The 25,873-nt window shown below is 44.2% G+C and overlaps 1 protein-coding gene across 1 annotated transcript in view; it reads right to left on the reverse strand.

Moving 5' to 3' along the window:
* LAMA4 (laminin subunit alpha 4) overlaps window positions 1–25,873 on the reverse strand; it is a 583,946-nt gene that overhangs the window by 85,586 nt on the left and 472,487 nt on the right. Inside the window, exons 26-27 of the mRNA XM_086926829.1 lie at window positions 19,799–19,930; window positions 2,042–2,181 (exon numbers count right to left, since the gene is read on the reverse strand). Of these exons, the coding sequence (XP_086782955.1) occupies window positions 2,042–2,181; window positions 19,799–19,930 (272 nt within the window). The remainder of the gene's footprint in view (window positions 1–2,041; window positions 2,182–19,798; window positions 19,931–25,873) is intronic.

Genomic DNA, 25,873 nt, shown 5'->3' on the forward strand with positions numbered 1-25,873 from the left:
TTATAACCATGTGTATCATTGAGGGGAGTGCCGGATCATTGTTTATTCATTATAGTTAGGACACAGTGAATTGTCATTTTGTGGTATGTGACACAGTGGCTGGTGCCTTGACAGGGCCAGTTAAGGTTTTGTCCCACCCAATCATCCCAGTCTCTTTTAGAAAGAGAGGGGATTTTCTTAGGAAGTGATGTTGGCTTGCATGAGCCAGGTGCGCAAGGGGCGGTAAATATTGTATTTGTCGCTGATGAGCAGGTGCCACTAGGTGGTTTGCAAAGAGGTTTTCATGTTTGGAAAGGGTTTTATTTCTTTTGGGGTGAGTGAAGCAGTTTCAAGGGAAGGTTGGGAGTACGTTTTCACCTGCAGAAGGTAGAAAACTATAGGTTTACAGTTACAGGAAGTTAAGCTAATCTAGGTTTGAGAGTTGTAGATACAGTGACAGGCAATTGAGGTGGGGGAATTGTGTTGGGGATAATTAGCAGTGGGGTGTAGGTTAGGCGGTATGTAATCACTCCTGTATAGTGAAGAGGTTAGATTTGTAAAGGTGTGGGCCTAGGATTATACAATATGATGTGCACCTGCCTAATTGAAGCAGCCTTCTCCACATATGTAAGTTGCCAGTCATCTGTGCTGTGCCCTCTTGCCCAAACGTGTGCTGTGTCGAAGCACCAATAGGACAGATACTGCATCTCTGGTGAAAATCTGGCTTGCCTCGCTCAGGGACACCTAGCCAATCCTGATGCAGCTCTTTGCCTCTTTAATTTCAAGATAAACTTTTGAATTGGCTGACTTGAGATGAGCTGGGCTGACTGGCAACACAGAAAGATTTTCCTGTGGTCCATGTTTGCACACAAATTGTGTGTTCTGCCTATGCTAATTTGTTGATGTTTCAGCTAAAGCTGAAAAGTGCAGTATTTTAAAGTTTTATACTATATCCTGCTGTGTATTTGTTGGCTGTTAGTTGGTGAAATTGGTCCATAGAGGTTAATTGGATGAAAAATAATTACACTTTGCTCTACCAAGTCTAACACATTGATTACAAGTTCTTTGTTTATTCTGATAGAGCTGGTAAATACAGAATTGCAATGCCAGTGATTAATCTTCAGACCCAATGTTATTCACCCAGAGGGTTGTATGTCAGAATTGTAATAACAAGATTATTGTCTGACACAAATATTTTGGCCTATATATCCTTTACAAACATATTGCTTCATTGAGTGTAGTTATGCTATGATTAACTCCAATGGGGCCCTCATTTTTGTACACTCAGTCTTTTTGTCAGTCAATATTTATACCAAGATATTCTGGTATTACACTCCTCCCAGAGACTTTGTCTGCTGAAGGCAGACTAAATCTCTGGGTGAAATTCCAGGGGAAAATAGGGAAGTATTGACAGAATATGGTTCAAAATGACTGATTCCATGCAGTTTCTTCCTCATTTTAAAGAGACCTTCACTTGTAATCCTCGGAGTAATTGCCCACCAGAATTACCAATACCCCAAGTATCAGTATATGCCTGGGGGGAGTTACCAAGTGGGTTACCAGGTCTTTTTGGATGAGGTGTTAAATGCAGTGATTGGATCAACCCGACTGCTTAAAGAAGGGTCAGTGATGCTTCAGTGTGTTTACAGGAATGGTTAACACAGCTAATGTGCTCCACAAGATCTTGAAGGCAAGTTGAAAACTTGAAAGACTGAAACTGGTGCATATTTTAGCAGCAGTGTAATTTATCAGAATAACATTTTTGGTAAATTTGCATGTCTAGGATAATTGTATAAAAATATGAATAAAGTACATGACCATTGGGTAGAAGCAACTCTATTACTAATGCCAACGATGGCATTCAGTGTACAATGTTCTTCCGCTTGTTCGCGGTGACTGATAATGGGAACACACTGAAAGATGAGCATCCTGATCACACACAAACAGTTTAACATCCAGTGGAGTTCAATGTTCTTTGAACATTGCCCATCCTTGACCGACATGTGAAAGTGACATTAAGATATTAAAAACAAATATTTTTAATTAAATTAGGGAAACTAACCTGTGAAGAATCTCTGATGGTGCTCCTCCTATGTATATATCAGAGAATGGTATTGACATCTTCTCATTGTCCACACTTTTCACGTGTCTTCTGTCAACTACCAAAATCATTTTCTTAGAATGGTGGTAAATAATTGAAATCTGAAAGAAAGATGAACCTGGATAGTAAATTCTGCATAAATAAAGCTGGTAAAAAACAATTTCTCTATCCAAAGAATAACAAATTGGTTACTTTTGATATGTAGTTGAATATTGTGAATCAAGACATATTGCTTTCTCTCTTTTTTCCCCAGCAAGACAACCACATGTAACAAAGCACAGCTATTTCTGCAGTGAAAACACTGTATAATTTGACTACAGGTCCTATCAACACCTTCATCAGTGTCTGTATACTTCAACGATGTTCAAGAAGGCACATGCATTCCTGACAGGAAAACTCTGTATAAACTGACCACAAAAACCATGAATACCTTCATATGGGACTGATGCAGGACTCTTCATGGTGAAGTTAAATGTATGTACTATCACACTATTATGTAGTGCACAAATACATTCTTCGAACTAACTGACAAAGACTGTGTGTTAGACAAAGGGCTCTGCGTTCTTGATGAATGACCTACACCTATATGTTTGGGCCGTATTGTGGGCAGAAACTGTAGGTAAGTCATAATCAAGCCTTTTCTGCTTGTTTTTAATTTTATGAGACCGGGGTATTAATGAACATAACTATTACCACCACATAATTTTAACTTTAAGCCGTATAATTTGTATTTAGAGTACTAGGTACGTAGAGTATATCCTAGATGATATAGGCAGGTAGAAAGGAGCCTGAGAAAAGACTGTCTGAATTTGAATTCACAACATGAAGCGACACAATGATAAAGGATGCCACCTTCGGTGGCTGAAGATAATGAATCCTTAAAAATAAAATATGCATAAGTGACCCCCTTTTGGGCTTCTGTTGGTAACACTAAGCTAATAAGATGTGTATCTCGGTCTCTTGCTCTTGGTATTGGAGCTTTATAAAGCTTTAATGATAGATTTTGATTAATCGCACATTAAATCTACACACATTTGGGTAAATGTATATTAATGCTACCTATCCAGTGGAGTGATCACTATAGATGGTCTAGCTGTGATTGTGCAGTAGGCTGTATGTCATAATAAAACACCACCAATACAAAAACATACGTTAATGATTTATTCCTGACCCTCATATATTGAACATTTCTACAATTCTTCTACTCCTGTCTTGTTCTTATAGTTCATGGAAGGAATGGCAGAATACATAGGGCCTTACTGCAATAGGCAGAAAGAATCAAGAAGCACGAAACTACCAAATTAATTCAGCAGTTTCTTAAATATTTAGTAACAACTTTTCCATTTGTCTAATTAGTGAACTTGGATTATTAGCTTGTACTTTGAATGTAAATGGCCTTTCTGAAGAGATGAGCAAAGTCTAGTTACATGTTAATTTCCACATGTGCCCTGATGGGAAAAAGGAAACATTAAAGCCAAGGATACAACTGAATAGTTTGCTTGGAATGCTCATATTTTAATTCATTTTTTTAATTACAGCTAAGTGTGAACAGTGTTTTACTGAATCTGATTATTTATTGTTTGAAGCAGAAATAGATACATGTGAAGGTGAAAGAGAAAGCCTGAAAGGAAATACATTTGTACTGTCCAGTTACCGATAGACTGCAAAGGAAACCAAACTCTGGTTTTATATTGATTGCATGATTTGTTTATGCCATAAAAAAGTATTGGGACCTGTTAAGGCGCTGAAGTAGTCATCTGTATATTCATTAAGAAAAGTATTAATTTTTAAATCTAAAGCCTAAATATGCATTAGTTAATTGCTACTGTGACTTAATTGATGTTTGCTCATTTTTAGGTTGAGTGTTCAAGACCTCTTGTATATATTTTAGTATATACTTATATTTGTATGTACTTTGTGGGCTCTGCAGATCAGCCCTAGGACGTGTCTGCGTCCGCTTAGGGACTTATTTCTGTTCAACTGCCTTTATTTATCTGTCTTATCAGAAAACGAACAATCGAGGTCAGTAAAAAAACAGAATTGCTTTCTCTTTGTTCAACTTCCTCTATTTAACTGTCTTGATAGAAAATGACCAGCAGAGGTCAGTAAAATACCAGAATCACTTTAGCATTCTCTACACCCCAGTCCATAGAATGTGTCTGCCACGAACGCCCGTGGACAAAGGACCTGTTTTTATATTAAAAACAGAGCTTTGGACTATACCATTTCCAGCTGAAAGTAAATATTTCTATCCATGTGCTCCCATATCTGGTGTGTTACTCAGTTTGGTGCTTACTTTCCCTCCATGTTAAAGAACAGTAGATGTTTTAGCACCCAGTCTAATGTGCTGCATAGCTAAATACATATCAGGTCCCAAAGGCGAGACCAATGCATTCCAATGCTTGTTGCTTTTACAACCAACTTTGCCCAATTTGTGGTAGCGCTCAAAAGTATTCTGGGTAGTGATCTGGACACTGAAGAGATTTTTAAAATTCTGATTATATTGTTGTTTTAAAATACACTTAGGTTAAATGTAGAAAATACCATATTGTACAGTTTGTCCTAAATGGAAATGGCTCAGGTTGAGAAACCTAACTGGTCATATATCCAGAGTAGAGAAGACTTGCAGCATGAGCTCATAAATAAATGCCAATAAATCTGCAGACCTTTTGCGGGCATTTGGATGCTGCAAAGGGCCTCATAGTCCAACAAACCATTGAGCAAGCAAGGAGGAGTGTCTCACATCCCAGCGACGCTGAAGTGCTATAAAGCACCTGGTAAGACCTGCGGTTCGGGATGCCCTGCAGACCTTTTTGGGGCATTTTGATGATGCAAAGGGACTTGTAGACACACAACACATTGGGTGAGCAAGGAGGTGCGGCTCACATGCCCCATACCACGGGCGCAATAAAGCATCTGGTGAAAAACGTGGCATGGGATGCACCCGTGAATGTGCCTAGGCGGAGACAGTGGCCAGAAGAGAGTGGGCCAGCCCTCCCCTCTTGCCCTGAGTTCTGATACCTATCACTTGCTGGAGGGTTTCCTTTCCCTGGAATATGGTTAAAAGGAAAATTGTATCCAGTGCCACAGTGGGTGACACGATTGCCACCATTGACATCATTTTACAGCACACAACCAAAATCCATATGTGATGGATCGTGGGAACCTAGCCTGTAGGGAAAGTTTTTAGGTTCTCCCTAATTTTGGGTTTGCCTTGCCAGAAAATAAAAATTATTTTCTTGAGTCCCCTCACTCACTCAGTGTTGCCCCTAGGTGACATTCTTCATCATTGGGGCCATCCCAAGCATCTACTGCTTGGGGCGTGCCGCGACTTGCGAAGGATACGTAGGAGCACCGATTACATGAAACTATGTGTGGTGCAGTGTATGGTGGAGTGGTGATAGGTGCTAATTAAAAATACCTAGCTAGTAAGCTAAAATTTTTATTCCTGCTCCTAGTTGGTATGGTAAAAAGGGGTAGATAAAGGAAAAATAACTGTTATGTGGTTAAAGTACCCTACACCTCTTCTTCAGGACAACATGAGGGCCAGCCCCATGTATGTCACTCCTGTGAATGAACCAAAATTGAGGTCGAAAAGTTAGAAAATACACCTAGTGTGTGTGTCTATCAATTATACATACGGTTAATGCTGTATCCGGCGAGATGCGGTCGAGCCGGGGACTCAGCAGGTTCAATAGACCGAGGGCTGCCGAGACAAAGTCTACAGGCCCCTGCACCCAGGCGGACCATGGGGCACAACATTGCTAACTAAAAAATACTATGGATACAGCGGTAACAAGCAGGACAATTTGATTCATACGCCGGCTATTTTTAATGCTGATGAAATATGCTGCAATGTAGAAACTATGATACAACTGCATATAAAACCATTACAGGACCGCTTCCACTGTATAAATGCAAGAATGTCCAAACTGCTTAGAAATCTTTATATTGCACCTCCACTGAGGAATTAATGGCCTCATCTCATCCCCCTAACAATCAAATTGGTTCTGGTAATATGGATAGAGGTGCTAGGCAAATACTCACTCGGCTGCTCTCTATGGCCCTGACAAAAGGGACTTTGAGCAAACAAACAGCATCTGGATATTCACATGCACCCATGGTTCCCATCTCCTCTGTCTCTTGATCAGTACAAGAAGTTCTACCTGACCTGAACAGAGGGTAGATGGAGCACGCATATAGCCATGTTCCTGAAAGTGGGGGTTCCTTGGTAGGGAAGCTCAGGTTCTGAATTCGTCCTTGGCAGTGTGTCCCTATGTATTTATCCCGACAAATGTACCCAGGCTTAAGTTGGTTCAGATCGAGTCGACAGAGTAGTTAATTCTAAAATTACTCCATTGGCTAATTAAGCCATTGGTCCTTGATCACTCTTTCTCAACACAAATTCTCATTGCCAGGAGGGTAGAATGGGTGGGTCATCTCCTAGGACAATATCTGGCAACTGTATAGTTGTTACTTCTAAAAATCCAAATATTGTCTCAAACCTTTTAAGATGACCAAAATGCCCTTCCTAAGGGTTCTTGAAGATTTCTGTTCTCCCCTCTGGGTTTCTTTATAAACCTTGTAACTCTTACCTTTCACCCCCCAAATCGGCTTGAGTGATCCCTATGGGACATACTACTGAGTACTGTATTGCTAATCCCTCTGGGGTGATGCTTAGTAACAAATACCTCTGGAAGAGATGAAGGGCTGTCACTGACTGGTCACTCCCCCAGATTTAGCAATGATCCCCCGAGCTCTGAAATAGCCGATCTGAACATTATCAAATCTGAGTCATTGAAGCTTCTATCATGGCATATGAAATGAAATGAAAAGAAGATTTGTAAACGCATGGCTACCAGAAGGCCTCCCAGCTCTGGGCAAAACTCATAATCAGGTGAAACAGCAAAATTCAAGGGAACAGAAAGGTTATGAGTTGTTTCCGGAAGGCAAGATGACTAGTCTCTTTCAGAATGTGAAGGGGCAGAAAAGCTAAGTGTACCGGACTGGCTAGAGTTTGCGGTAAACTACCACATTTTATGTCTTTAAGAAACCTCAGAGGTTGAGAGGAGCCACATGGATGGGTATAGTATGTACAACACTCTGGCTTGTCCTTTGAACGCTATCAGGACCAAGGGGAGATTAGTCATCTTTATTATAAATAGTTTCCCTGAGAAGGTAATTACGTTTTATAACTAATCAGTATATTTTTACTGCTTGCTGTGTGACTTTTCAAAGAACTGGTACCTGTTAATATTCAATTATTATAATAACTGTTTTGACAGTAGAACCTCACAGGTGGTGGCAGCTCTAGATGCAGTCATCCAGATTTTAGGTAATGATCATCATAAGCCACTGAGGTTACTTTGGGTGGGGGATTATAATGCCCACCACTGTCTAAAGTGTATAAAACCAGTCTGTTGGTTGACAGATAATAAGGAGGAGACTCTGGTGCACTTCAGATATAATGATCATGGTAATGTCTTAAAGAACATATCAGTGAAGTTTAACAATGTGATGGTGAATGAATTGAGGGATTCAGTAGTTGGCCTTGCTCCCACCTTTATTAGCACTGCCCACACAGCCACAATAGATTATATTCTAAATATGGAGGATTTAGATACTTTGCTGGCTGAATATAAGTGTGAATTAATGGGTTTTAGTGATCACACTACGCTGTGCTGTAGGCTGAGGATGGAGGGTGTGAATAAGCCCCATACTAGCATCGGGTTTAAGTCATTTTTAGTGAGGAAGAATGGATTCACTATTAAGTGGGATGAGGTGGAGGGGGCGTGGCCAAGATGGCAACCATATTGGACTCTTTGTGAAAAGCTCCGCTGCCGGCCTGTAATTAATACCACATTAATCCTGGCTATCCAGCCTGTACATGTTTTGGAACATCACCCAGACAGCTGGTGCAGTGGGGATGTGCCACCTGATTGTTTGCTCACCGTGTGAACTTTCTGCGCCGATGAGACTCCGGGCAGGAAGAACCCTCTGGTGAGATAGGCCCAGGCAGCGTCCACGCCTTTGGGAGCCCTTATCATTGTTTAGTGACACTGGCGGGGCAGTGGAGGAGAGATTTAGTCTTACTGCGTGTCCCAACAACCCCTTACGGTGCGGAGGGTATCTGCGTGGCATGCTGCCGGGATATCCGACATTTGGCCTGGCTGGTCCTGGCCCTTAGCTCGGTTGCAGTCAATCGGAGGCAGCTGTAAATGTGACTGCCAGCGCCCAAACTGCAACGAAGACTCACGGTCATGACCAAGAACGCTTGGGTTCATTACTGCAACATGTGGGACAAGACCCAAGAAAAGATCATTGCATTACATTAACAAGATTAGGGTTGACAATGCTCTCTCTTTCGCCTATTTAGGCATTCTTTATTGTAGTAAATACCAATGGAAACCGATGGTATAAAATAGAACTTCCAGGTTAGAAAAGAACATTTTGGGGCTCCATAATGTTTGTAACATTTTAGGCTCAATAACCCGTGGGAGAGCTTCTGACCATCTATACAGCTAAATCGATGCTGATATTTATGGTATAAAACTTGTTGAAAAGGCTTTTTTCAAAAAACACTTAGGATTCTGAATGCAGTCTGCCACGACGAACTAGGCACCTCTTTTATTGCGGATAAAATAAAAGTAGCGCAATTACTTTGGCATTCTATGTGGTCTCGGGAGACTGCATTATTAAATTGCCTTGTAATTGAGGACTGCCTAAAATTGCACGCAGCCCTTGGCATACCCCGGCTTGCTTATATGAAATCAACACTGGACGAGGTTTTATTTCTGATATATTTTCTTCCCCTAGTTCATGCCTGAGCTGTTACAAGTCCAAGCTAAAACAATTGTTCTTACCTAATACTGTGTCAAAAATAATGGTGACTGATGAACACAAATCTGCAGTGTCTTCTTATAAACTGGTGTATCTAAAAGGTCTCCAACTTACCTATCTTTAACCCTGAATCAGCAACATTATTTTGTTCTAGCAAGATCACGATTTAATTACGTAGCTTTTATGGTAGGCTATCCATCGAACTGTTACTCTTTGTCAGACTTAGATCCCTGCCCCAGCGACGGTGCAGCTATTCAATCTTATCTACACATCCTGTTCTTTTGTCCCTTCTATGTGGGACATTTAATTTTGCCACTTTTTAAAGTGTTTAAGTTTAAACAGTGCAGACCAGCACTGCTACTTCTGCAACAACTACACTCTCCTTTTGTTTGCTACTCTATGCTGCTTTTTATATGGCGGTTTAAAAAAAAAAAGGAGATGTGCAATAAGATGAAAGCTGGTGTGATGGCATTGCATTGTAAATTATATTTTAATGTATAGAATTGTACTGTAATGATTCTTTTTAGCTGAAATTTTGATGATTTTTAAATTTGTTTTTAATCCCCAGAATGATAAATGAATGTATATTTGTCGTATTATCTGTGCTTTTATGCTACAGAAATGTAGCACATAAAGATTTATTGACTGGCTGACAATAAATCTGTCAAATTGAATAAGATGTCCCTTTTATGTGCTGAAGGCTCAAGGATAAAACTGACTTGAAGCACTATTTGAATTATAAATTCTGTTCTTTGCACAATTATTCTCTGGCACACAGGAGATTTAGGTTCAAGAAAGACACTTGTAGTCTTCTATGCAGAACATTCTGAAGATCAAATAGAAGCATTTGTGGTGACAAACTGAGGTGATTTTGAGTGGGTACTTGGTGTGAGGGTCGATGTGTTTGTTGGCGAGATCAGGAGCAATGTGTAGTTTAATATTTACTAGAGGTAAGTTATTCTTCTCAGATAGTTTGAATATGTAAACATTATATAATAGCAGATATTCTCTTTTCATGTAAAATTAACATGTGGCATAGGGGTCAGTTGCCATTATGGATTGCTTGCACTATGAATAGTATAATTGTGTGCCTTATTGCTAATATAAATCCCTTTGAAAACTTTGATGAAAGCTCTATTTTTTCACACTTAAAAAAATAAAATAAAGGTGCATACAAAAATAGTTCCTTCACTGCAATGGTCCTCAGTTGGCCATTTTGATTTATCCCAGAGAGTCCTTAGAACAATATCGGCTTTGTGGGATTTATCAAATACAAGAACATTGTGATTACTCATTTCTAATGGTGTGATGGGGATGTTGGTGTTCATCACTTATAAATTCAGTCATTGTTGTGGCAAACTAGCTAGGGAAGCAGCCTTATGTAGTTTCTCAGCACCATGTGCTTGCTTGCCTCTAGCATTAATAGCTGATGCCGTTCGTAGAATGGGGAAGGGACAGGCGAGGAAGAGCATGTTACTGCCACCTCAGGTGCTTTTTTCATCAGGCATTGGCATGACATATTTGTAGAGGAAGGAGTAGTTTCTGTCCTGTAACTCCAGTTCTGTAGTAGGGGTATCTCTGTTATAGTCATAATCTAGTGAATAGTCCCGCCCATGTGCATGGACCCCGGAGCAATCAAAAATAATCTCTTGAGTCGTCAAAAAATGCAGACCTGCACAGACACTTAAGAGAGAATTTAAAGACAGATAATGCAGCCTATATCCACATGCTACACTGTCCCGTACTTCAACTAGAAATGCCACCAAAAACCCACAAACAGCACAGCCTGTCCAGTGTTCTCCACAGAGAAAAACCTTCCCCTACCAGCAACAGCCTCTGGAAAGTTAGAGAAAAGGAGTGGACAGACAAGCCCCGTAGGCTGCCATTATGTGGCTCAGAACAGGATACTGTGCCTTTAAGAGAACTTTCCAGAACTCTCTCAGTATCCCAGAATGCACAGCAGGTCCCTTTTACTTTCAGTTCTTTTTGAAGGCGTAACACGCCAGACCTGTAGCATTCCTTACATGAATATCCTTCTCCACCGGGGAGGAGGGCGGGCACTTATGACTATAACAGAGATACCCCTACTACAGAACTGGAGTTACAGGACAAAAACTACTCCTTCTGTAGTAGGGGATCTCTGTGTATAGTCATAATCTAGTGAATAGAATGGCAAGCCCATCCCCACACCAAAGCGGCGGTGGAGTAGAGAAATAACACCACTACTGTGCGAACAGATTTCGCAGCGAAGCCTGCCCAACCTGAGTGTCTGTCCTGGCATCAGTGTCCAGACAGTAATGCTTAGCAAAGGTATGGACCGACTTCCAAGTGGCCGCCTTGCAGATTTCTGCAATTGGAGCATTACGCAGCAAAGCAGTCGTGGCAGCTTTGCCCCTGGTGGAATGAGCCTTAGGTTTACCCCCTAAGGTCTTATTAGCCTTTTGGTAACACAATTGTATACAGGACACAATCCACCTAGAGATGGACTGTTTTGAGGTAGCAAGACCGTTCCTGACTGATCCATAATTGATAAACAATTGGTCTGACCTACAAATATCTTTGGTTTTATCTAGATAACATTTCAACACCCTCCTAACATCCAGGGAATGCAGAGACCTTTCCGCTGGAGATGAAGGATTCTGAAAAAATGTAGGTAAAGTTATGGTCTGGTTAAGATGGAAATCAGAGATAACCTTTGGAAGAAATTTAGGGTGAGAACGCATAACAACCTTAGCAGCATGGAATACCGTATAAGGTTCTTGGCAACATAACGCCTGAATTTCACTCACCCTGCGGGCCGATGTGATGGCCACGAGGAACGCCGCCTTCCAGGACAGGTGCTGCAACAAAGCCTTATGAATAGGTTCTAAAGGCTCCTTCATCAATCGGGACAGCACCACATTCAATTCCCATGAAGGCGAAGGAAGCCGGACAGGAGGGAACACTTTCTTCAAGCCTTCCAAAAAGTTCTTGATCACAGGGATCTGGAAGAAGGAAGTCTGTGAAGGGCATTTCCTGTAGGCAGTCAGCGCAGCTAGATGAACCTTAATGGAATGGAAATTAAGGCCAAACTGCGCCAAATGTAGAAGATACGGAAGGATGACATCTTCCTTACATGTCGTGGGATCATAGTTCTTGGACTATCACCAGATGCAGAATCTTTTCCACTTGTAAGCATAGGAAGTCCTAGTGGAAGGTCGCTTAGCCTCCTTCAGTATGTCCATACAATCCTCTGGTAGATTCAAATGGCCATATTGCAATATCTCAGGAGCCATGCCGCCAAACTCCAAGACGAGAGGTTGGGGTGCACCATCTGCCCCCCGAACTTCGTGAGAAGGTCCGGCCGGCACGGCAGCTGTATGTGAGGAAGGAGAGACCGGTGAAGCAGTTCCGTGAACCACCACTGCCTGGTCCATTCCGGGTCGATCAGGATCATCCGCGCCCTGGATTGGGACAGCTTGATGAGCACCGTCGGAATCAGGGGAATGGGTGGAAAATCGTACAGAAATCTGTTCGACCAGTTGATCCATAGCGCATTCCCCAGCGTCCCCTGCTGGTAGTACCTGGAGGCGAAGTCTCGGCATTTGCTGTTTTCGGCGGTGGCGAACAGATCTACGTCTGGAGTCCCCCCCCCCCCCTTGCAAAGACTTCTCCTAGTACTTCGTCGTTTATGACCCATTCGTGGTTTTCCTGAATCAGTCTGCTCAGTGTGTCCGCCTGAACATTCTGCACACCTGGTAGATGGGAGCCGTAATCGTCAGTCCTCTGGCCAGAAGCTAGCACCAGATCGCCTACGCCTCCTGAGACAGAATGCGTGATCTCGAGCTCCCCTGCTTGTTGAGGTAATACATCGTGGTTGTATTGTCCGTCTGTACAAGCAGAGAGATGGTCTGGAAGGACGGATGAAAGACCTTCAGCGCCAAGTGAACACCTGAGTTCTAGGAAATTGATGTGATACGTGGATTCCGTCGTGGACCACTTTCCTTGTATCTGTAAGTCTCCGGAGTGTGCTCCCCAGACGTGGAGAGACACATCCGTCACGATAGTCTGCATGGGAATGTCCTTGTGGAAGGGAACCCCTCTGAGGAGATTCTCTGCTGAACACCACCACTTCAGAGACTGAAGAGCATGCAGAGACAGTTGTATCTTGTCGTCCCAAGACCCTTTCGTCTAATCCCACTGATCCTCCAAGCACTCCTGCAATGGTCTCAAGTGTAGCCGTGCGTGTGGCGTGAGGAAGATACAAGAGGCTATCGACCCCAGTAGAGAAGACACCATCCTCACTGTTGTAGATTGAGCGGTCATAAGAGCCTGAGCCTTAAGAAGGAGTGATAATCGTCTCTTCTCCGAAGGAGACACTTGCTGACAGCATATTGATGGAGGCTCCCAAGTACTGTATGCACTGGACCGGAGTCGTGACAGACTTGGACATGTTGATGTGCAACCCCAGCTTGTTCAAGAGAACGCACGCCTTCTGGAAGTGCGCTTGAGCTTCCGAGAATGAGGAGGCCTTGATCAACCAATCGTCCAGGTACGGGTAGATGAACACCTTTTTCTTCCTCAGGTGTGCAGCTACCACTGTCATGCACTTCGAGAATGTTCTGGGCGCAGACTTCAGCCCCAATGGCAGTACTGTGTACTGATAATGATTGGTGCCGACTTGGAATCACAGGAACTTCCTGTGTTTGTGTGCAATGAGCACATGGAAGTAAGCATCCTGTAGGTCTATAGCACATAGCCAGTCTCCCTGTTGCAGCTGAGGATGAATCTGATGCAACGACAGCATGCAAAATTTCTCTCTGCGAATCCACTTGTTTGCTTGTCGCAAATCCAGAATGGGCCAGAACACTTTCTTGTCCTTCTTGCAAACTAGAAAGAACCGTGAGTACAGACCTCTTTCCTTTTGAGACAGAGGTACGTCTTCTATCGCCCTTTTCCTTAACAGGGTATCGGCCTCCGCCTGGAGCTCGCGCAGTTGAAACTGCGAGCTGACCGGTGGAAATGCTGGAGGCGGGCTGGGGAACCGAAGACTGTATCCATTGCAAACAATATTCAGCACCCACTTGTCCTGAGTAATTTTCTCCACTCTGCCTGAAAAATTGAACGTTTCCCCCCACCGGAGTGGGTAACGGATGCAGGGTACGTAACCGCTCAGGGCCAAGACCCTGACGTGTCTTTGTTCGCCGCTGCGGACTGTTGGCCGCCTCTGCCCTTCTGGTGCTTCTGGAAGGGCCTCCGGAACTGCTGCTGCTGTTGTTTCTGCTTTCCCAAAGTCTGTCCTTGCCCTCTGCCCTGCGCCCCGAACCGTCTCTGGAACTGGCGGTAGGCCTTCTACTCCTTGGGCTTCTCCAACCCGACAGCCATCAGGGTCTCGGCCTCCGCTTTCATGCGGCCCATCTCGTCGTCCGCATGCTTGCCAAACAGGGTTTCCCCCGAGAAAGGCAGGTTGGCCACCCGTTGTTGAGCCTCTGGCTTGAGAGGCGTAAGTCGAAGCCAAGCGTGGCGCCGTTGGTTGACACCATGGCAGTACCCATGCGCCACCAGAAGGGACACATCAGCAGCCACGCTGATTAGTTGGTTCAACACCAACATCCCCTCATTCAGGATCTCCTGAAATTCTTCTTTCTTCTCTCGAGGAAGGAGCTCAGCGAATTGCTGGAGGGACTCCCATAGGGCTTGATCGTATCGCCCTAGCAAAGCCGCGGCACTGGCCGCCTTAATTGTGGTAGACCCTGTCCCACAGACCTTCCTGCCAGCCGAGTCTATCCAGTGGCTCTCCATATCAGGAGGCACTGTAGACCACAGGGTGGTGGCATGCTGCTTCCTATCCGCCGTCACTATCACCGAGTCTGGTGTCGGATCCATCCTAAGAAAATCCGGGTCAGAATCCGGAGCCCGGTACTTCTTGAGGAGCCTGGAGGGGGCCACCTTCGTCACCGCCGGAGTGAGAAACAACTCCTCAGCGGGCTCCACCAATCCTGATACTAGAGGCAGCAATGGTCGAGACAGGTGCTTTTTATGTAGCGTCTCGTAAATCACGGACGTCGTGGACATAGGCACCGTCACCGTGATGCCCAACTTAACCGCACCCCTCAGCAGAACATCTTGGAATGAGACGATGTCGTCTACAGGCGACACCCTCGTCCTTGGAGATTCCGACAAAGTCAGCGAGTATTCCCTGGTCCCAGAAGAGTTTGTGTGGGATCTGGATCTGCGCCTCCTGTGGCGTCGTCTTGATCCTGTCGACGACCGGTGACGACTCCGCGATCTCCCCCTCCGGTCGGAGCGAGAACGCGATCTCCTCAGCTTCGGACGCTCCACAGGCCTCACAGGAGCAGGCGACTTCGGACGCTCCACAGGCCTCGCAGGAGCAGGCGACTGCGGCCTGACCGGGCGCCTCGGTTGAGGAGTCCCCTTAGGCGGCGTCGGGTACCGTGGTAGTGAAGCCGTCCTCGGAGATCAAGATTCCGAGCTGCTCTCCCTCACCTCCAAGGTGGAGGATTCTACAAAGAGAGCAGCGGATTTCGCTATCTTCTTCGATGAAAAAGTGAAATCACTTGTGGATCAGGTCGCTCATCCTACACCTCCAGAGGAGCACAAATCCTTAGCCATTTGGCAGAGCTTTGACCCTATATCTGAAGATGCCCTTCTCAAGTGCATACGCAAAACAAAGCCCTCCAACCATTCTCTCGACCCTATCCCCAGTGCCATTGCCTTTGACTTCTATACCCATTCCCTTTCCTATTGGACCACTCTGATCAACCTCTCCCTCTGGCAAGGCTCCCTTCCTGTCTCCTTCAAAACTGGGCAGGTCACCCCTCTGCTTAAAAAGCCCACTGCTGATGCGAATGACCTCAACAACTTCCGCCCCATTACTAACCTTCCCTTTCTTGCGAAGATCACAGAAAGATGTGTAGCAAAACAACTCTCTCGTCATATCAAGGACAATGATCTTCTTGACAATTGTCAGTCCGGCTTCATCCAAAACTGCAGCACTGAAACAGCCCTACTGCAAGTGGTTGATGATGCGCTGAGGATACTCGACTCCGGGGGGTCCTGTCTGCTAATTCTCCTTGACCTTTCTGCAGCTTTTGACACTGTCAATCACAACACCCTCCTCAATATTCTTCAACCGAGAATGGGCATGGAGGGCACTGTGCTTAAATGGTTTGCATCCTTCCTCCCTGACAGAGCTCAAATGATCAAAATAGCGAACAGTCTTTCTTCTCCTGTGGCGGTGGGTCAAGGTGTTCCCCAAGGCTCTATACTTGCACCCACATTGTTCAATCTCTACTTAGAACCACTGGGAAACCTCCTAAGCAAATCCGGGATTCACTATCATCTCTAGGCAGACAACACTCAACTCTACCTCAAAGTTGCCTCCACTCATGATCTCTCCATCCTAAGCTCTACTCTTGACTCCATTCAAAACTGGATGTCAACTCATCAATTGATTCTGAATCCCTCCAAAACTGAATTCCTCATCTTCTCCTCCTCACTCTCTCCTCCCCCGGTTTAATCATGGATGGATCAGATGAATCTACTAAACAATAAACCTATCATTGTCGACAGCGCAAAATCCCTTGGTGTCATTCTAGACAAAAAACTCAATCTAACTCCCCACATCAATTCTATTGCAAATTCTGCTCGTTACCAACTGCGCCTTCTTTAGGGAATCCGTCGCTTCTTCCCGGAGCAGGACCTTATAACCCTGGTGCAATCGCTGGTCCTCTCCAGACTAGACTACTGCAACTCTCTTCTACTGGCCTCCCCAAATCTCACCTGTCCCCACTTAAGTCTGTTTTCCATTCAGCAGCTCGCTTCATTTATGGGGCCAAAAGAAGCGATCACATCACACCGATGTTATCCACCCTCCGCTGGCTTCCCTTCGAGGCTAGAGCTATCTACAAGGCCGCTTGTATCACCCACGAAGCCTTGCACTCCTCCTCTCCTCGCTACCTGGCGAATAAACTGAAACTCTCTGGAGGCTTCTAGACCTTCACGCAATGCGGAGAATCTACTGCCTGAACCTCCCACTTTCAAGAAGGAAAGAACAATGGCCCAATCCTTTTCAGGCAACGCAGTGAGAATCTGGAACTCCGTTCCACCTCCGCTCCGGACCACCGCCTCCTCCCAGGCCTTCAAAAGGGACCTCAAAGTTCTCCTCCTCCAGAGACACCTCCAAAAGTAATTCACGTCCTCTTGTTATTTGGAGGAAGTCTTCCCACTACTGAAAATTTCTACTTTCCATGACTATGGAAGTGCCTTCCCAGTGTGTTCTTGTGATTGGAGTGTTTGCCTTTTTGCAGTATATTCCATGTACTTGTGTTTGGTGCCCTTTTGTAACATGCACACACCACTTTGCCCTTGTAACACACGGTTTGCTACCTCTCACATGTTTTTACCTTTGATACTTGCACAAGTGCCACCTTTGCCTACGTAACGCTTGCTCTTGTGCCTGAGTGTCTAGCACTTATTGCAGTACTATACCTCAAATTATACTCTGTTTTCTCTTGTAACTGCACACTTGTCACTTTTTCCTCTTGTGCACTTTTTACTACCACATGTATTTTGGTTGCTCACAATTTTTACTACCTCATGTATTTTGTTTGCTCACAATTGTCACTATTACCTTATGTAACGTAATGTCTGCTTTTGTAATCTGTTCTTGTGTAATGTTTTCCATCATGTTTCATCTCTGTTCCTATTGTGAAGCGCTCTGACGCCTTCGGGTAAAGTCCGCGCTATATAAAAATGCATAAATAAACAGGCGGTCCAGAAGGAGGAAGCAGAGGATGAGAATGAGGAGGGGGTGGTGGTGGAAGCGGAGGCAGAGTGGGAGTCCGCGGCGGAGGGTCCTTGGGCAATGGAGGAGGAGGTGAATGCGTCCTCGGCTTAGGAGGTGTATATACCTCGGAGTACACAGAGCCCTGTGACTCCCTTTTCTTCTTAGGCGGAGGCGATGGTGAGGAAGAGCCTATCGGCGCACGTCGCCGGCACGTCCCAGCGAACCCAGAGGAACTCCTGGCACCAGAACTCCTTCTGCGCCTCTTTGGCGTCGAAGAACGCCGCCTCGACGGCGACCGTCATTCTCTCGACGTCGTACGCCCTCGTCTCAACGGCGAACGCCTTCCTCTCGATGGCGAATGCCTCCGTCTCGCCGGCGAACGCCTCCTCGACGATGAGCATCTCCTCGACGCCGAACGCCTGCGAGACTTCGATGTCCTCCTCGACGTCCAGGATCCCCTCGACGCCGACCTCTTCCTCTTCGCCAACGGCGAACAGCGGTGTCGCCTCGACGGCGAGTGCCGATGCCGGGCCGCCTCTCAACGTCGATGACTCAACGCCGCCGACGACGATGAAGATACGGTCAACGGCGATCTCGACGGCGGTCTAGTCAGTTCCCTCGACGCTGAACGTCGATGTCGCCTCGACCCAGAGCCCTAGGGAGACGGGGAACAGACTGCTGTCATCCCTCTCGACGCCGTCGTCGGCGCTATCGACGCCGGCGAACAGGGACGTTTGCTGGTCTTCCTGCCCCTGGGGGCCCCCCAGAGGCCTCAGCATGGGCAGACCCAGACCCACCTTGTGCCTTCAGTCTTCTATCTTCCAGGCCTTGGAGCCTGATCTTCATCCTCTCTCTCAGGGTCCTGCTGGAGAGGTTCTGGCAAATGTCACACTCCTCCGGGACATGAGATGAGGGAAGGCAGATGATGCACACCTTGTGTGGGTCCGACTTGGCCTTCTTCTCGAACACTCTGCACATTTGTCAAACAAAGCAGGCATTGTGACAAATAAAAGAGTGTTCAAATACAGACACAAGGAAGAAAGCACCAAAGTACTTCAAATGAAAGCACTCACACTTGAAAAGTGAGAAAATCTGTGAAGAAAACCCTAGAAAGGGAGAGCTCAATGCTCCAGGGTCCTGCTTGCAGGAGCCGGAAAAAAGAACTGAAAGTAAAAGGGACCTGCTGTGCATTCTGGGATACTGAGAGAGTTCTGGAAAGTTCTCTTAAAGGCACAGTATCCTGTTCTGAGCCACATAATGGCAGCCTATGGGGCTTGTCTGTCCACTCCTTCTCTCTATCATTCCAGAGGCTGTTGCTGGTAGGGGAAGGTTTTTCTCTGTGGAGAACACTGGACAGGCTGTGCTGTTTGTGGGTTTTTGGTGGAATTTCTAGTTGAAGTACTGGACAGTGTAGCCTGTGGATATAGGCTGCATTATCTGTCTTTAAATTCTCTCTTAAGTGTCTGTGCAGGTCTGCATTTTATGACGACTTAAAAAATTATTTTTGATTGCTCTGGGGTCCACGCACATGGGTGGGACTATTCACTAGATTATGACTATACACAGAACCCACTTCCCTGTGCACTCCATTATAAATGCATAATTGAAGATTTGTACTACTCTACTGGTAGACTAAATAACTCATGGATAATTATTTTGTATGTTTAACATGTCATAGCTGGTAGCCTGCTACACACAAGTAGCTAAACACTTAATGAAGCTCACATTGAAAGCGTTTGCAAAATGAAACAGCATTTTACTTTGTCATTTCAGAATGTGTTTGCTTCCTTAAAAAATCAGGTTGCCCCAACTTTTCTGCAGAGTTCTCTTAAAGCGAAAAGAGTAAGAGTAAGAGTATGCATCTTAGAGCCTGACCTCCAGCTGCAGTCCGTGCAAGTAACAGCTGTGGGGCCGGTAGGGCAAGGTTTGGGGATTTCGAGGGATGATGCTGAGGGACAATTAAATAAATAATTAATTTTCCCCTCGTTATCGTCGATCAGATTCCCCCCTAACTTGGCCCCACCGCTGTTACCTGCACAGACTGCGGCTGCTGACCACTCAAAGTTCGAGCAAATATATTGATTTCTTACCTCATGGAATTTTGCATCATTAATACGTGCCTTCTTCATTGAATCATCCAAGAGCACAGGGCCTTTGCTGAAGCCAAAGTCATACAACAAGCGCAGATACCCATCCTGGACCTCCAGGCTGAAGAACATGCTCTGTACAAAAAGAGAGAGGACTGTTGTGACACTAGATTGAAAATGTATCAGGCTAAGCCATCTTTCTGTACACAGATGCATTTAAAAAGAATATTACAAAACAACAAACATAACGTAAAAATACCCCCAAGTAAAAATAACTGAATGTCTATATGGCAGTTTACAGCCTAAAAGGATCTAGGGCTTACTTGGCTGGAATGATTACACACACACATATCAGTACAGCGGATGTCTTAACTCACTACATCAGCAGCATATTTGATCTGGTTAAGTTTCAGCATAAGTTGCTCTTCTGTTATTAACATTGCCACATGCTTTCCCCCAACTTGACAAGACTCACAGCTGCATTGGTATTGCATTGGTATTGCTTTTTTGGTGTGAAATTCTCTTTTGTTTTCTGTATTGTTATTGGTCTATAGGGGATTTTATCTAACCAATGTTGTGTGCGTTATGACAATGTCACTTACGTCTGAACATAATATTCAGTGCTTACTGAGATGCTGCTTGAGAATAGCTGTATCTTGGCCTGTGATCTATATTTGGTGTGTGGAATAGCACGTTCATCTCATATTTGTGCCGCCCTGTCATTTTTTTTGTAAGTCTTTTTCCTTCTCACTGGGACTGTGCACGCCCTGTTCATCATGAAATCTGGGCACGCATGAGGAACTCTTGCTTTCCCTTGCCTGACTTTGGTGATTGAGGGTGGAGCACTTCTCTATCATTAGTCAAGCTTGCAAGCCGTTGTTACTAGTCGCACATGCTCTTGGAACTGAGATAGTGTGGACCTTTTTATTTTCCTAGGGAGCTTCCTGGACAGATGGGTACAGCAGTCAAAGTTTTGTTTGGTTGCATTTCTATTGAGTAATCCCAATATTTTAATGTCAGCACTGTGCAAATACACAAGAGCTTACTGAATGCTAAAAGAACCACCCATAAAAATGCCTACTGCACTATTCCACCAGAGGTCTACCCCAGCAAGTTAGTCAAGGCTTTATCCAATCTCACACACTATTTAGCCTGAAAGTAAATCCACTAAGCATACCACAGAAACATTCCAACATCTCCTACAACCTGCCACAGAAAACATTGCCTCCTTGGCTCAAATGCTCATCAATATATAATGCAGGAGGTCTACTCATCATGTCAAACTGAACTCAGCAAAAAGGGAAATCCTCCTGATCTCCCCGGGGAAAACTTGACTGACCACTTTTAACATATTCGACTGAAAGCAATCCATAGTTGATTGTGCCAAATATCTGAACGTTATGCTAGACAAGTACTTGAAGCTTGAAACATATATAAACTCCTTACTAAAAAAAACTCTAGCTTACTCATCAGGGTAATTAAATGGATTAAACCTTTCATCCCTGTTGATTTTAAATCAGAAGTACACTCCCTAGTGCTCTGTAGCATTCACTATGGTAACTCACTTCTAACAAGTATCCCCAAACTCAACCAGTCCCCCTATGGGTTGCCTTTTTTGTAAAATATGTGGTCTCCTGACTTTAGGGTCCCCAAGGCTGACTCTTTAGCTTTTTACGATTGAATTTACACACCGAGAACAGGAAGTGACTCGGGTACACTTCCAGTTCAACTCTGAACTCTAGGTCATTGCTCTAGTGTTTGAGCGAAAACTGCCCTGACCCGCAACCACTTCTGGGTTAAATGGACGAAGTGACATAGGTGCAATCGGTTTAGACGGCAAATCGCATTAAACTAAACAATTACCAGCACTATAAAAAGAGTCCTCCCCGCGGTCACAGTACACCACTGAGCGGCGGGTAGGCATTGATTCGAGCGAGGCAGTGTTGACAGAACTGTAAGTATGGCATAGCTGCTGAGTAGGGACAGTCAGAAATGCTGACTTCGAGACTCTAAAAGCCGCGTTGAAGGACAGTCCGAAACGGTGACTACGAGACTCTAAATACCTCCTTTTCATTTTTCTCCCCCCCCCCCCTTCCCCACACCCCCACATTGGTCTCTTCTGGACAGAATTTAGTTGCGACACCCTTCCCTCCCGTTCTAGAGGCTCATGGTGCATTGTCTTCAATAAAAAAGTATGTATTTGCTCATCATATTTACTTTACATACTAGACTTTTAACAAATATAGAGTGCGTGCTTTCTGTTAAGTGTGTATATGTCTTGTTCGTAATTTTTTTCCACAGGTCACGCACGTATGGTTAATAGACGATTATGAGCAAGGGACTCACCCCCTTTTGTACCGCTTTTGGCCGCCATAAGTGTGGCAGGATATGCTCAGACATGAGTCCCTTGCTCACTTTGCCACTGGATTCAAGCAAGCCGGGCTGAAGACGGCTGGAATGCCAGAAACCGGTCCTCGGAAGCTTGTTTCCGGTCCAGGGAAGGCATGGCTTGGCAGTTCGGGCTGGACTGTTCCCATGAGGCACAGGGTCAGACTGATTTGCATATAGCCATGTCTGAACTGGGGTGGCAGAGTGGGCTAAAGAACGGTGATGGATTAAACCCTGATCTTTTGACTGGGTGTGAGTGTTTGATTGGTTCAGATGGTCCGTCCATTACCACCCCCTTTTGTACCGATCCTTCAAACTGTGCATGCATATAGGGGTTGAACCTTCTGCTGCAGCAACACTGCCACTTTCAACTTTGTATTTGAATGTGAAGGTCTGTTTATGCTTGAGACATCTACATGACTTCCTGCAATGCCTGCTATACCTGCAACTTTATATTAACATTGTACATATGCATATTACCCCTGTGTTATTTAATCTGAGCTCCAAATATACATATATTTTATTATTTGCTGCTTTGTCCTTTTTAATAAATATACATTTATACGTCTTTCTGTGAAATGCTAAGCTACCTGATTGTCAGGTTCACACTTGAAAAATAAAAAATAATACTACTAGCCTAAATTATCTTTTTGGTTATGCCCACCGTCACTTTCAAAATCAGGGCTACACCAACTTCAAATACATCAAAATAAAATTGGTGTGGTCTACGTTACTGTGGGCATGTACATAGATTTTTTGAAGCCATGTGTTTTACTCTGAAGCCACTGTTCATTGAGTACAGTTTACTATAAGACACCCTTATTTGTTGTACATCAATATGTGTTTCTGTACTAAAATGTGTGTTTTTGTGCATACATTTGTGCTTGTGTGGACACAGCCATGTTTGCATAAATTATTCAATTTTATTAAAAAGAGTAAGAAAGATCGCTCAATCAAATTATAATTAGGACTGAAACAACAGAAAGAAAACATAGAACATAGACCCACCAGGTAATGAACATAATAATTTAATCTGGATTTCAAGTGTTTCAAAATGCTAAAAACACAATGTCATTGGTCCTTATCAGAACTCTGTACTGGTTGTTGAGTATCCACAAAGCAATTGAAAAAACATCACAAATATGGTATTATTTTAGTTATACTTGAAAGTAACTTTCTTTTTTAGACTCAAACTATGGAGTGTAGCCTGAGTTTCTGTTGTCTCTGCCCTTGCATGCTAATGTGTGGTTGATGGCACCTGCATCCTAATTACAGCATCACTTGTAAAATTAGTATCATTTGGAAAAAACAGACCTGCTTGTAAGTTTTAATGAAGTCCAGAAGGCATGGTTCACATTTCAGTCCATCTGCCTCGACTTGCTAATGCGACATTTTACCTTAAAATTAATATGGGCATATTTTAATAAATCCTTTGTGTTTGTTTCTAATACTCACCATGTTTGGATAGTAAAGGACTATCAGTATTAAATGTTTAACAATAAATTGACCATTTGGTAACCTGTTATCAGGGTTTTTTATGTGAACGGTTAAAGATTAATTCACAGAAGTCTCTTAAAATGTACCTTCTTCTTCTTAGTGGGGAAGATGCAGAGAAATCTATATGCAATTTGAACCTTTTTGGACTCTCCTGGGCTTGACTGATCATTTAGGTGTTAAAAATCCGAGAGGAGAGCTGAATCTTCTGTTGAATATCACAGCAAGAAAGTAATTTTTCTTCCCAAGGTCAAGTATTTTTGATGGAATGTTTGGCTTCCAACGTTTTAGCTTCCAAGTTCAGCTAGGAATGCCTTAGTTAAGATGTCTTAAGCTCGCACTGCCTCACCATTCCAGAAAGCACTTTTGCTACATATGGAGACCAAGCTGTTTTTCTAGCTGCCTAAAAAAAGGTAGAATACTCTTCGATTGCTGTTATCTGAAAGCTGTTTTATTATGTTCAGAAAATTCTCACTGACCTGATTAGTGCTATCTGAATTATTACCAGGTCCTTTTTAGGTCTCTCCTACACAGCGCGCATGCACTGCATAGGCAAAAATACCTTTTCTGATCGCTTTGGCTTTTTAGCCAAAAACGTGCACGCTTTCCATTGCCATCAATGGCAAAGCGTGCATGTGAGGCGATCTACTTGCGGTAGCGCGCCCCACCAAATGGCAGCAGTTATCGCTCCCGCAAGTGCAGGCCCCGCTCCTCCCCCCCACTGCTGCGCGAGCTTGTTTTTCTGTTTTTCTTAGATTGTCCCTCATTCCTTTTAGTAAATAGTGTCACCTATAGTAATAGGCACGACTTGCTACCACCGACAAAATACTTTACTAACCTTCGATACTTTCATGTCCAAGGCAGTAAAACAATCGGGAATATCAGCACATTACACTTTTTAAAATATAAAGTTAAAAACTCAAACAACGGAAGCATCACTTCAAATGTATTTTAGACACGGAAAAACGGTTCCAGAAGGATTATCAAAGGAAACTGAGCCAGCATTGCCAAGTCGAAAAGAAAGCAGATTATTTTACACCCTTTCTTGTTTAAATATACACACTGGAGCTGCAACTCTTGTGCTGGCTAAAGGAAGTGACACTACTCCAATGGCCCTCCTTGCCAGTGACCCCCGAGCCTTCCCAGCAGCGGCAGCCACCGCACTAGGGTTCCGAATCCCAGATGGCTACCGGGCCTCTGGATCCTCTTGTTCTAACTTTAATGTCCCTGCAGAATTACTTCCGGTTCACATTGTTCTGACTTTATTGTCCGGACAGAAGCACGCAGAGCCTGGAGAAGCTGAGCATGAGGCTCATGGGACCCCTAGGGGAAGCAGGAGCAGAAAAAGAGCAAGGTGAGCAGCCCAGTGGGTGTCTTGACAGGCAGTGCCTCGGGGGCCACTGAGAGGTGCCTGCGGTGAGCGCCGGTGGCCCCTTGGGAAGAGCAGCAAGCTGATCTGATAGCCAGTGCCTTTCTGAGGACATAACGCTTCAGTGGAAGGGCAGTGCCTTTATGATTTTTAATTGGTGTTAAGAGCACCAGATCGTTATAAGTACCCTGTCAGAGAGTTCTCTGGTTTTCCAGCTCATGCATCTCAGTCATTTCAGATTGTTGTATTGCATTCTGGGACTTGTAGTCTTTATGCCACTATAAAACCTAGATGACAAGTCCTAAACCTGGACTGGCTAACCTACTCGAGCATGGACCTGGGGAAAGTGAGAGCTCTTCATGTTTCAGTCTAAAGCTTGTTTACGTCTGCAGCAGCCAGAGCTTTTGTCATGATTAAATAAACAAAAACTGGCGCGCGTGCTTGCTTTAAAAGGGTGCTGTGGGGACAGCACATTTAAAATTTAAAAAAAAGACAGAGACGTGCAAGTACATAGTTTCAGTGCAAAATGTGTGTGCTGAAATCGAAGTAATTGAATCATTATATTCTTACATGTTCTGTACAGTGCACATCACGGTGGCAATACAGGCGCACTAATGCTGTTTGTGGCTGGGCTATTTTGGACTTTCCACATAGATAAGATACACATTATTGTTTGTTTAACAGACATCGATGTGGAATTATTTAAAATGTTAAATATGTATTGTCTATGAGCATTTATCAGAGATATTACTTCTCTAGGATAGCACTGAAGGAATTGGAACAAATAAAAACAAAGGGATGCTACTGATTGGGGAAAAAACAGATGA

The sequence above is a fragment of the Lissotriton vulgaris genome, chromosome 6 (genome assembly GCF_964263255.1).
Source record: "Lissotriton vulgaris chromosome 6, aLisVul1.2, whole genome shotgun sequence".
Lineage (NCBI taxonomy): Eukaryota > Metazoa > Chordata > Amphibia > Caudata > Salamandridae > Lissotriton > Lissotriton vulgaris.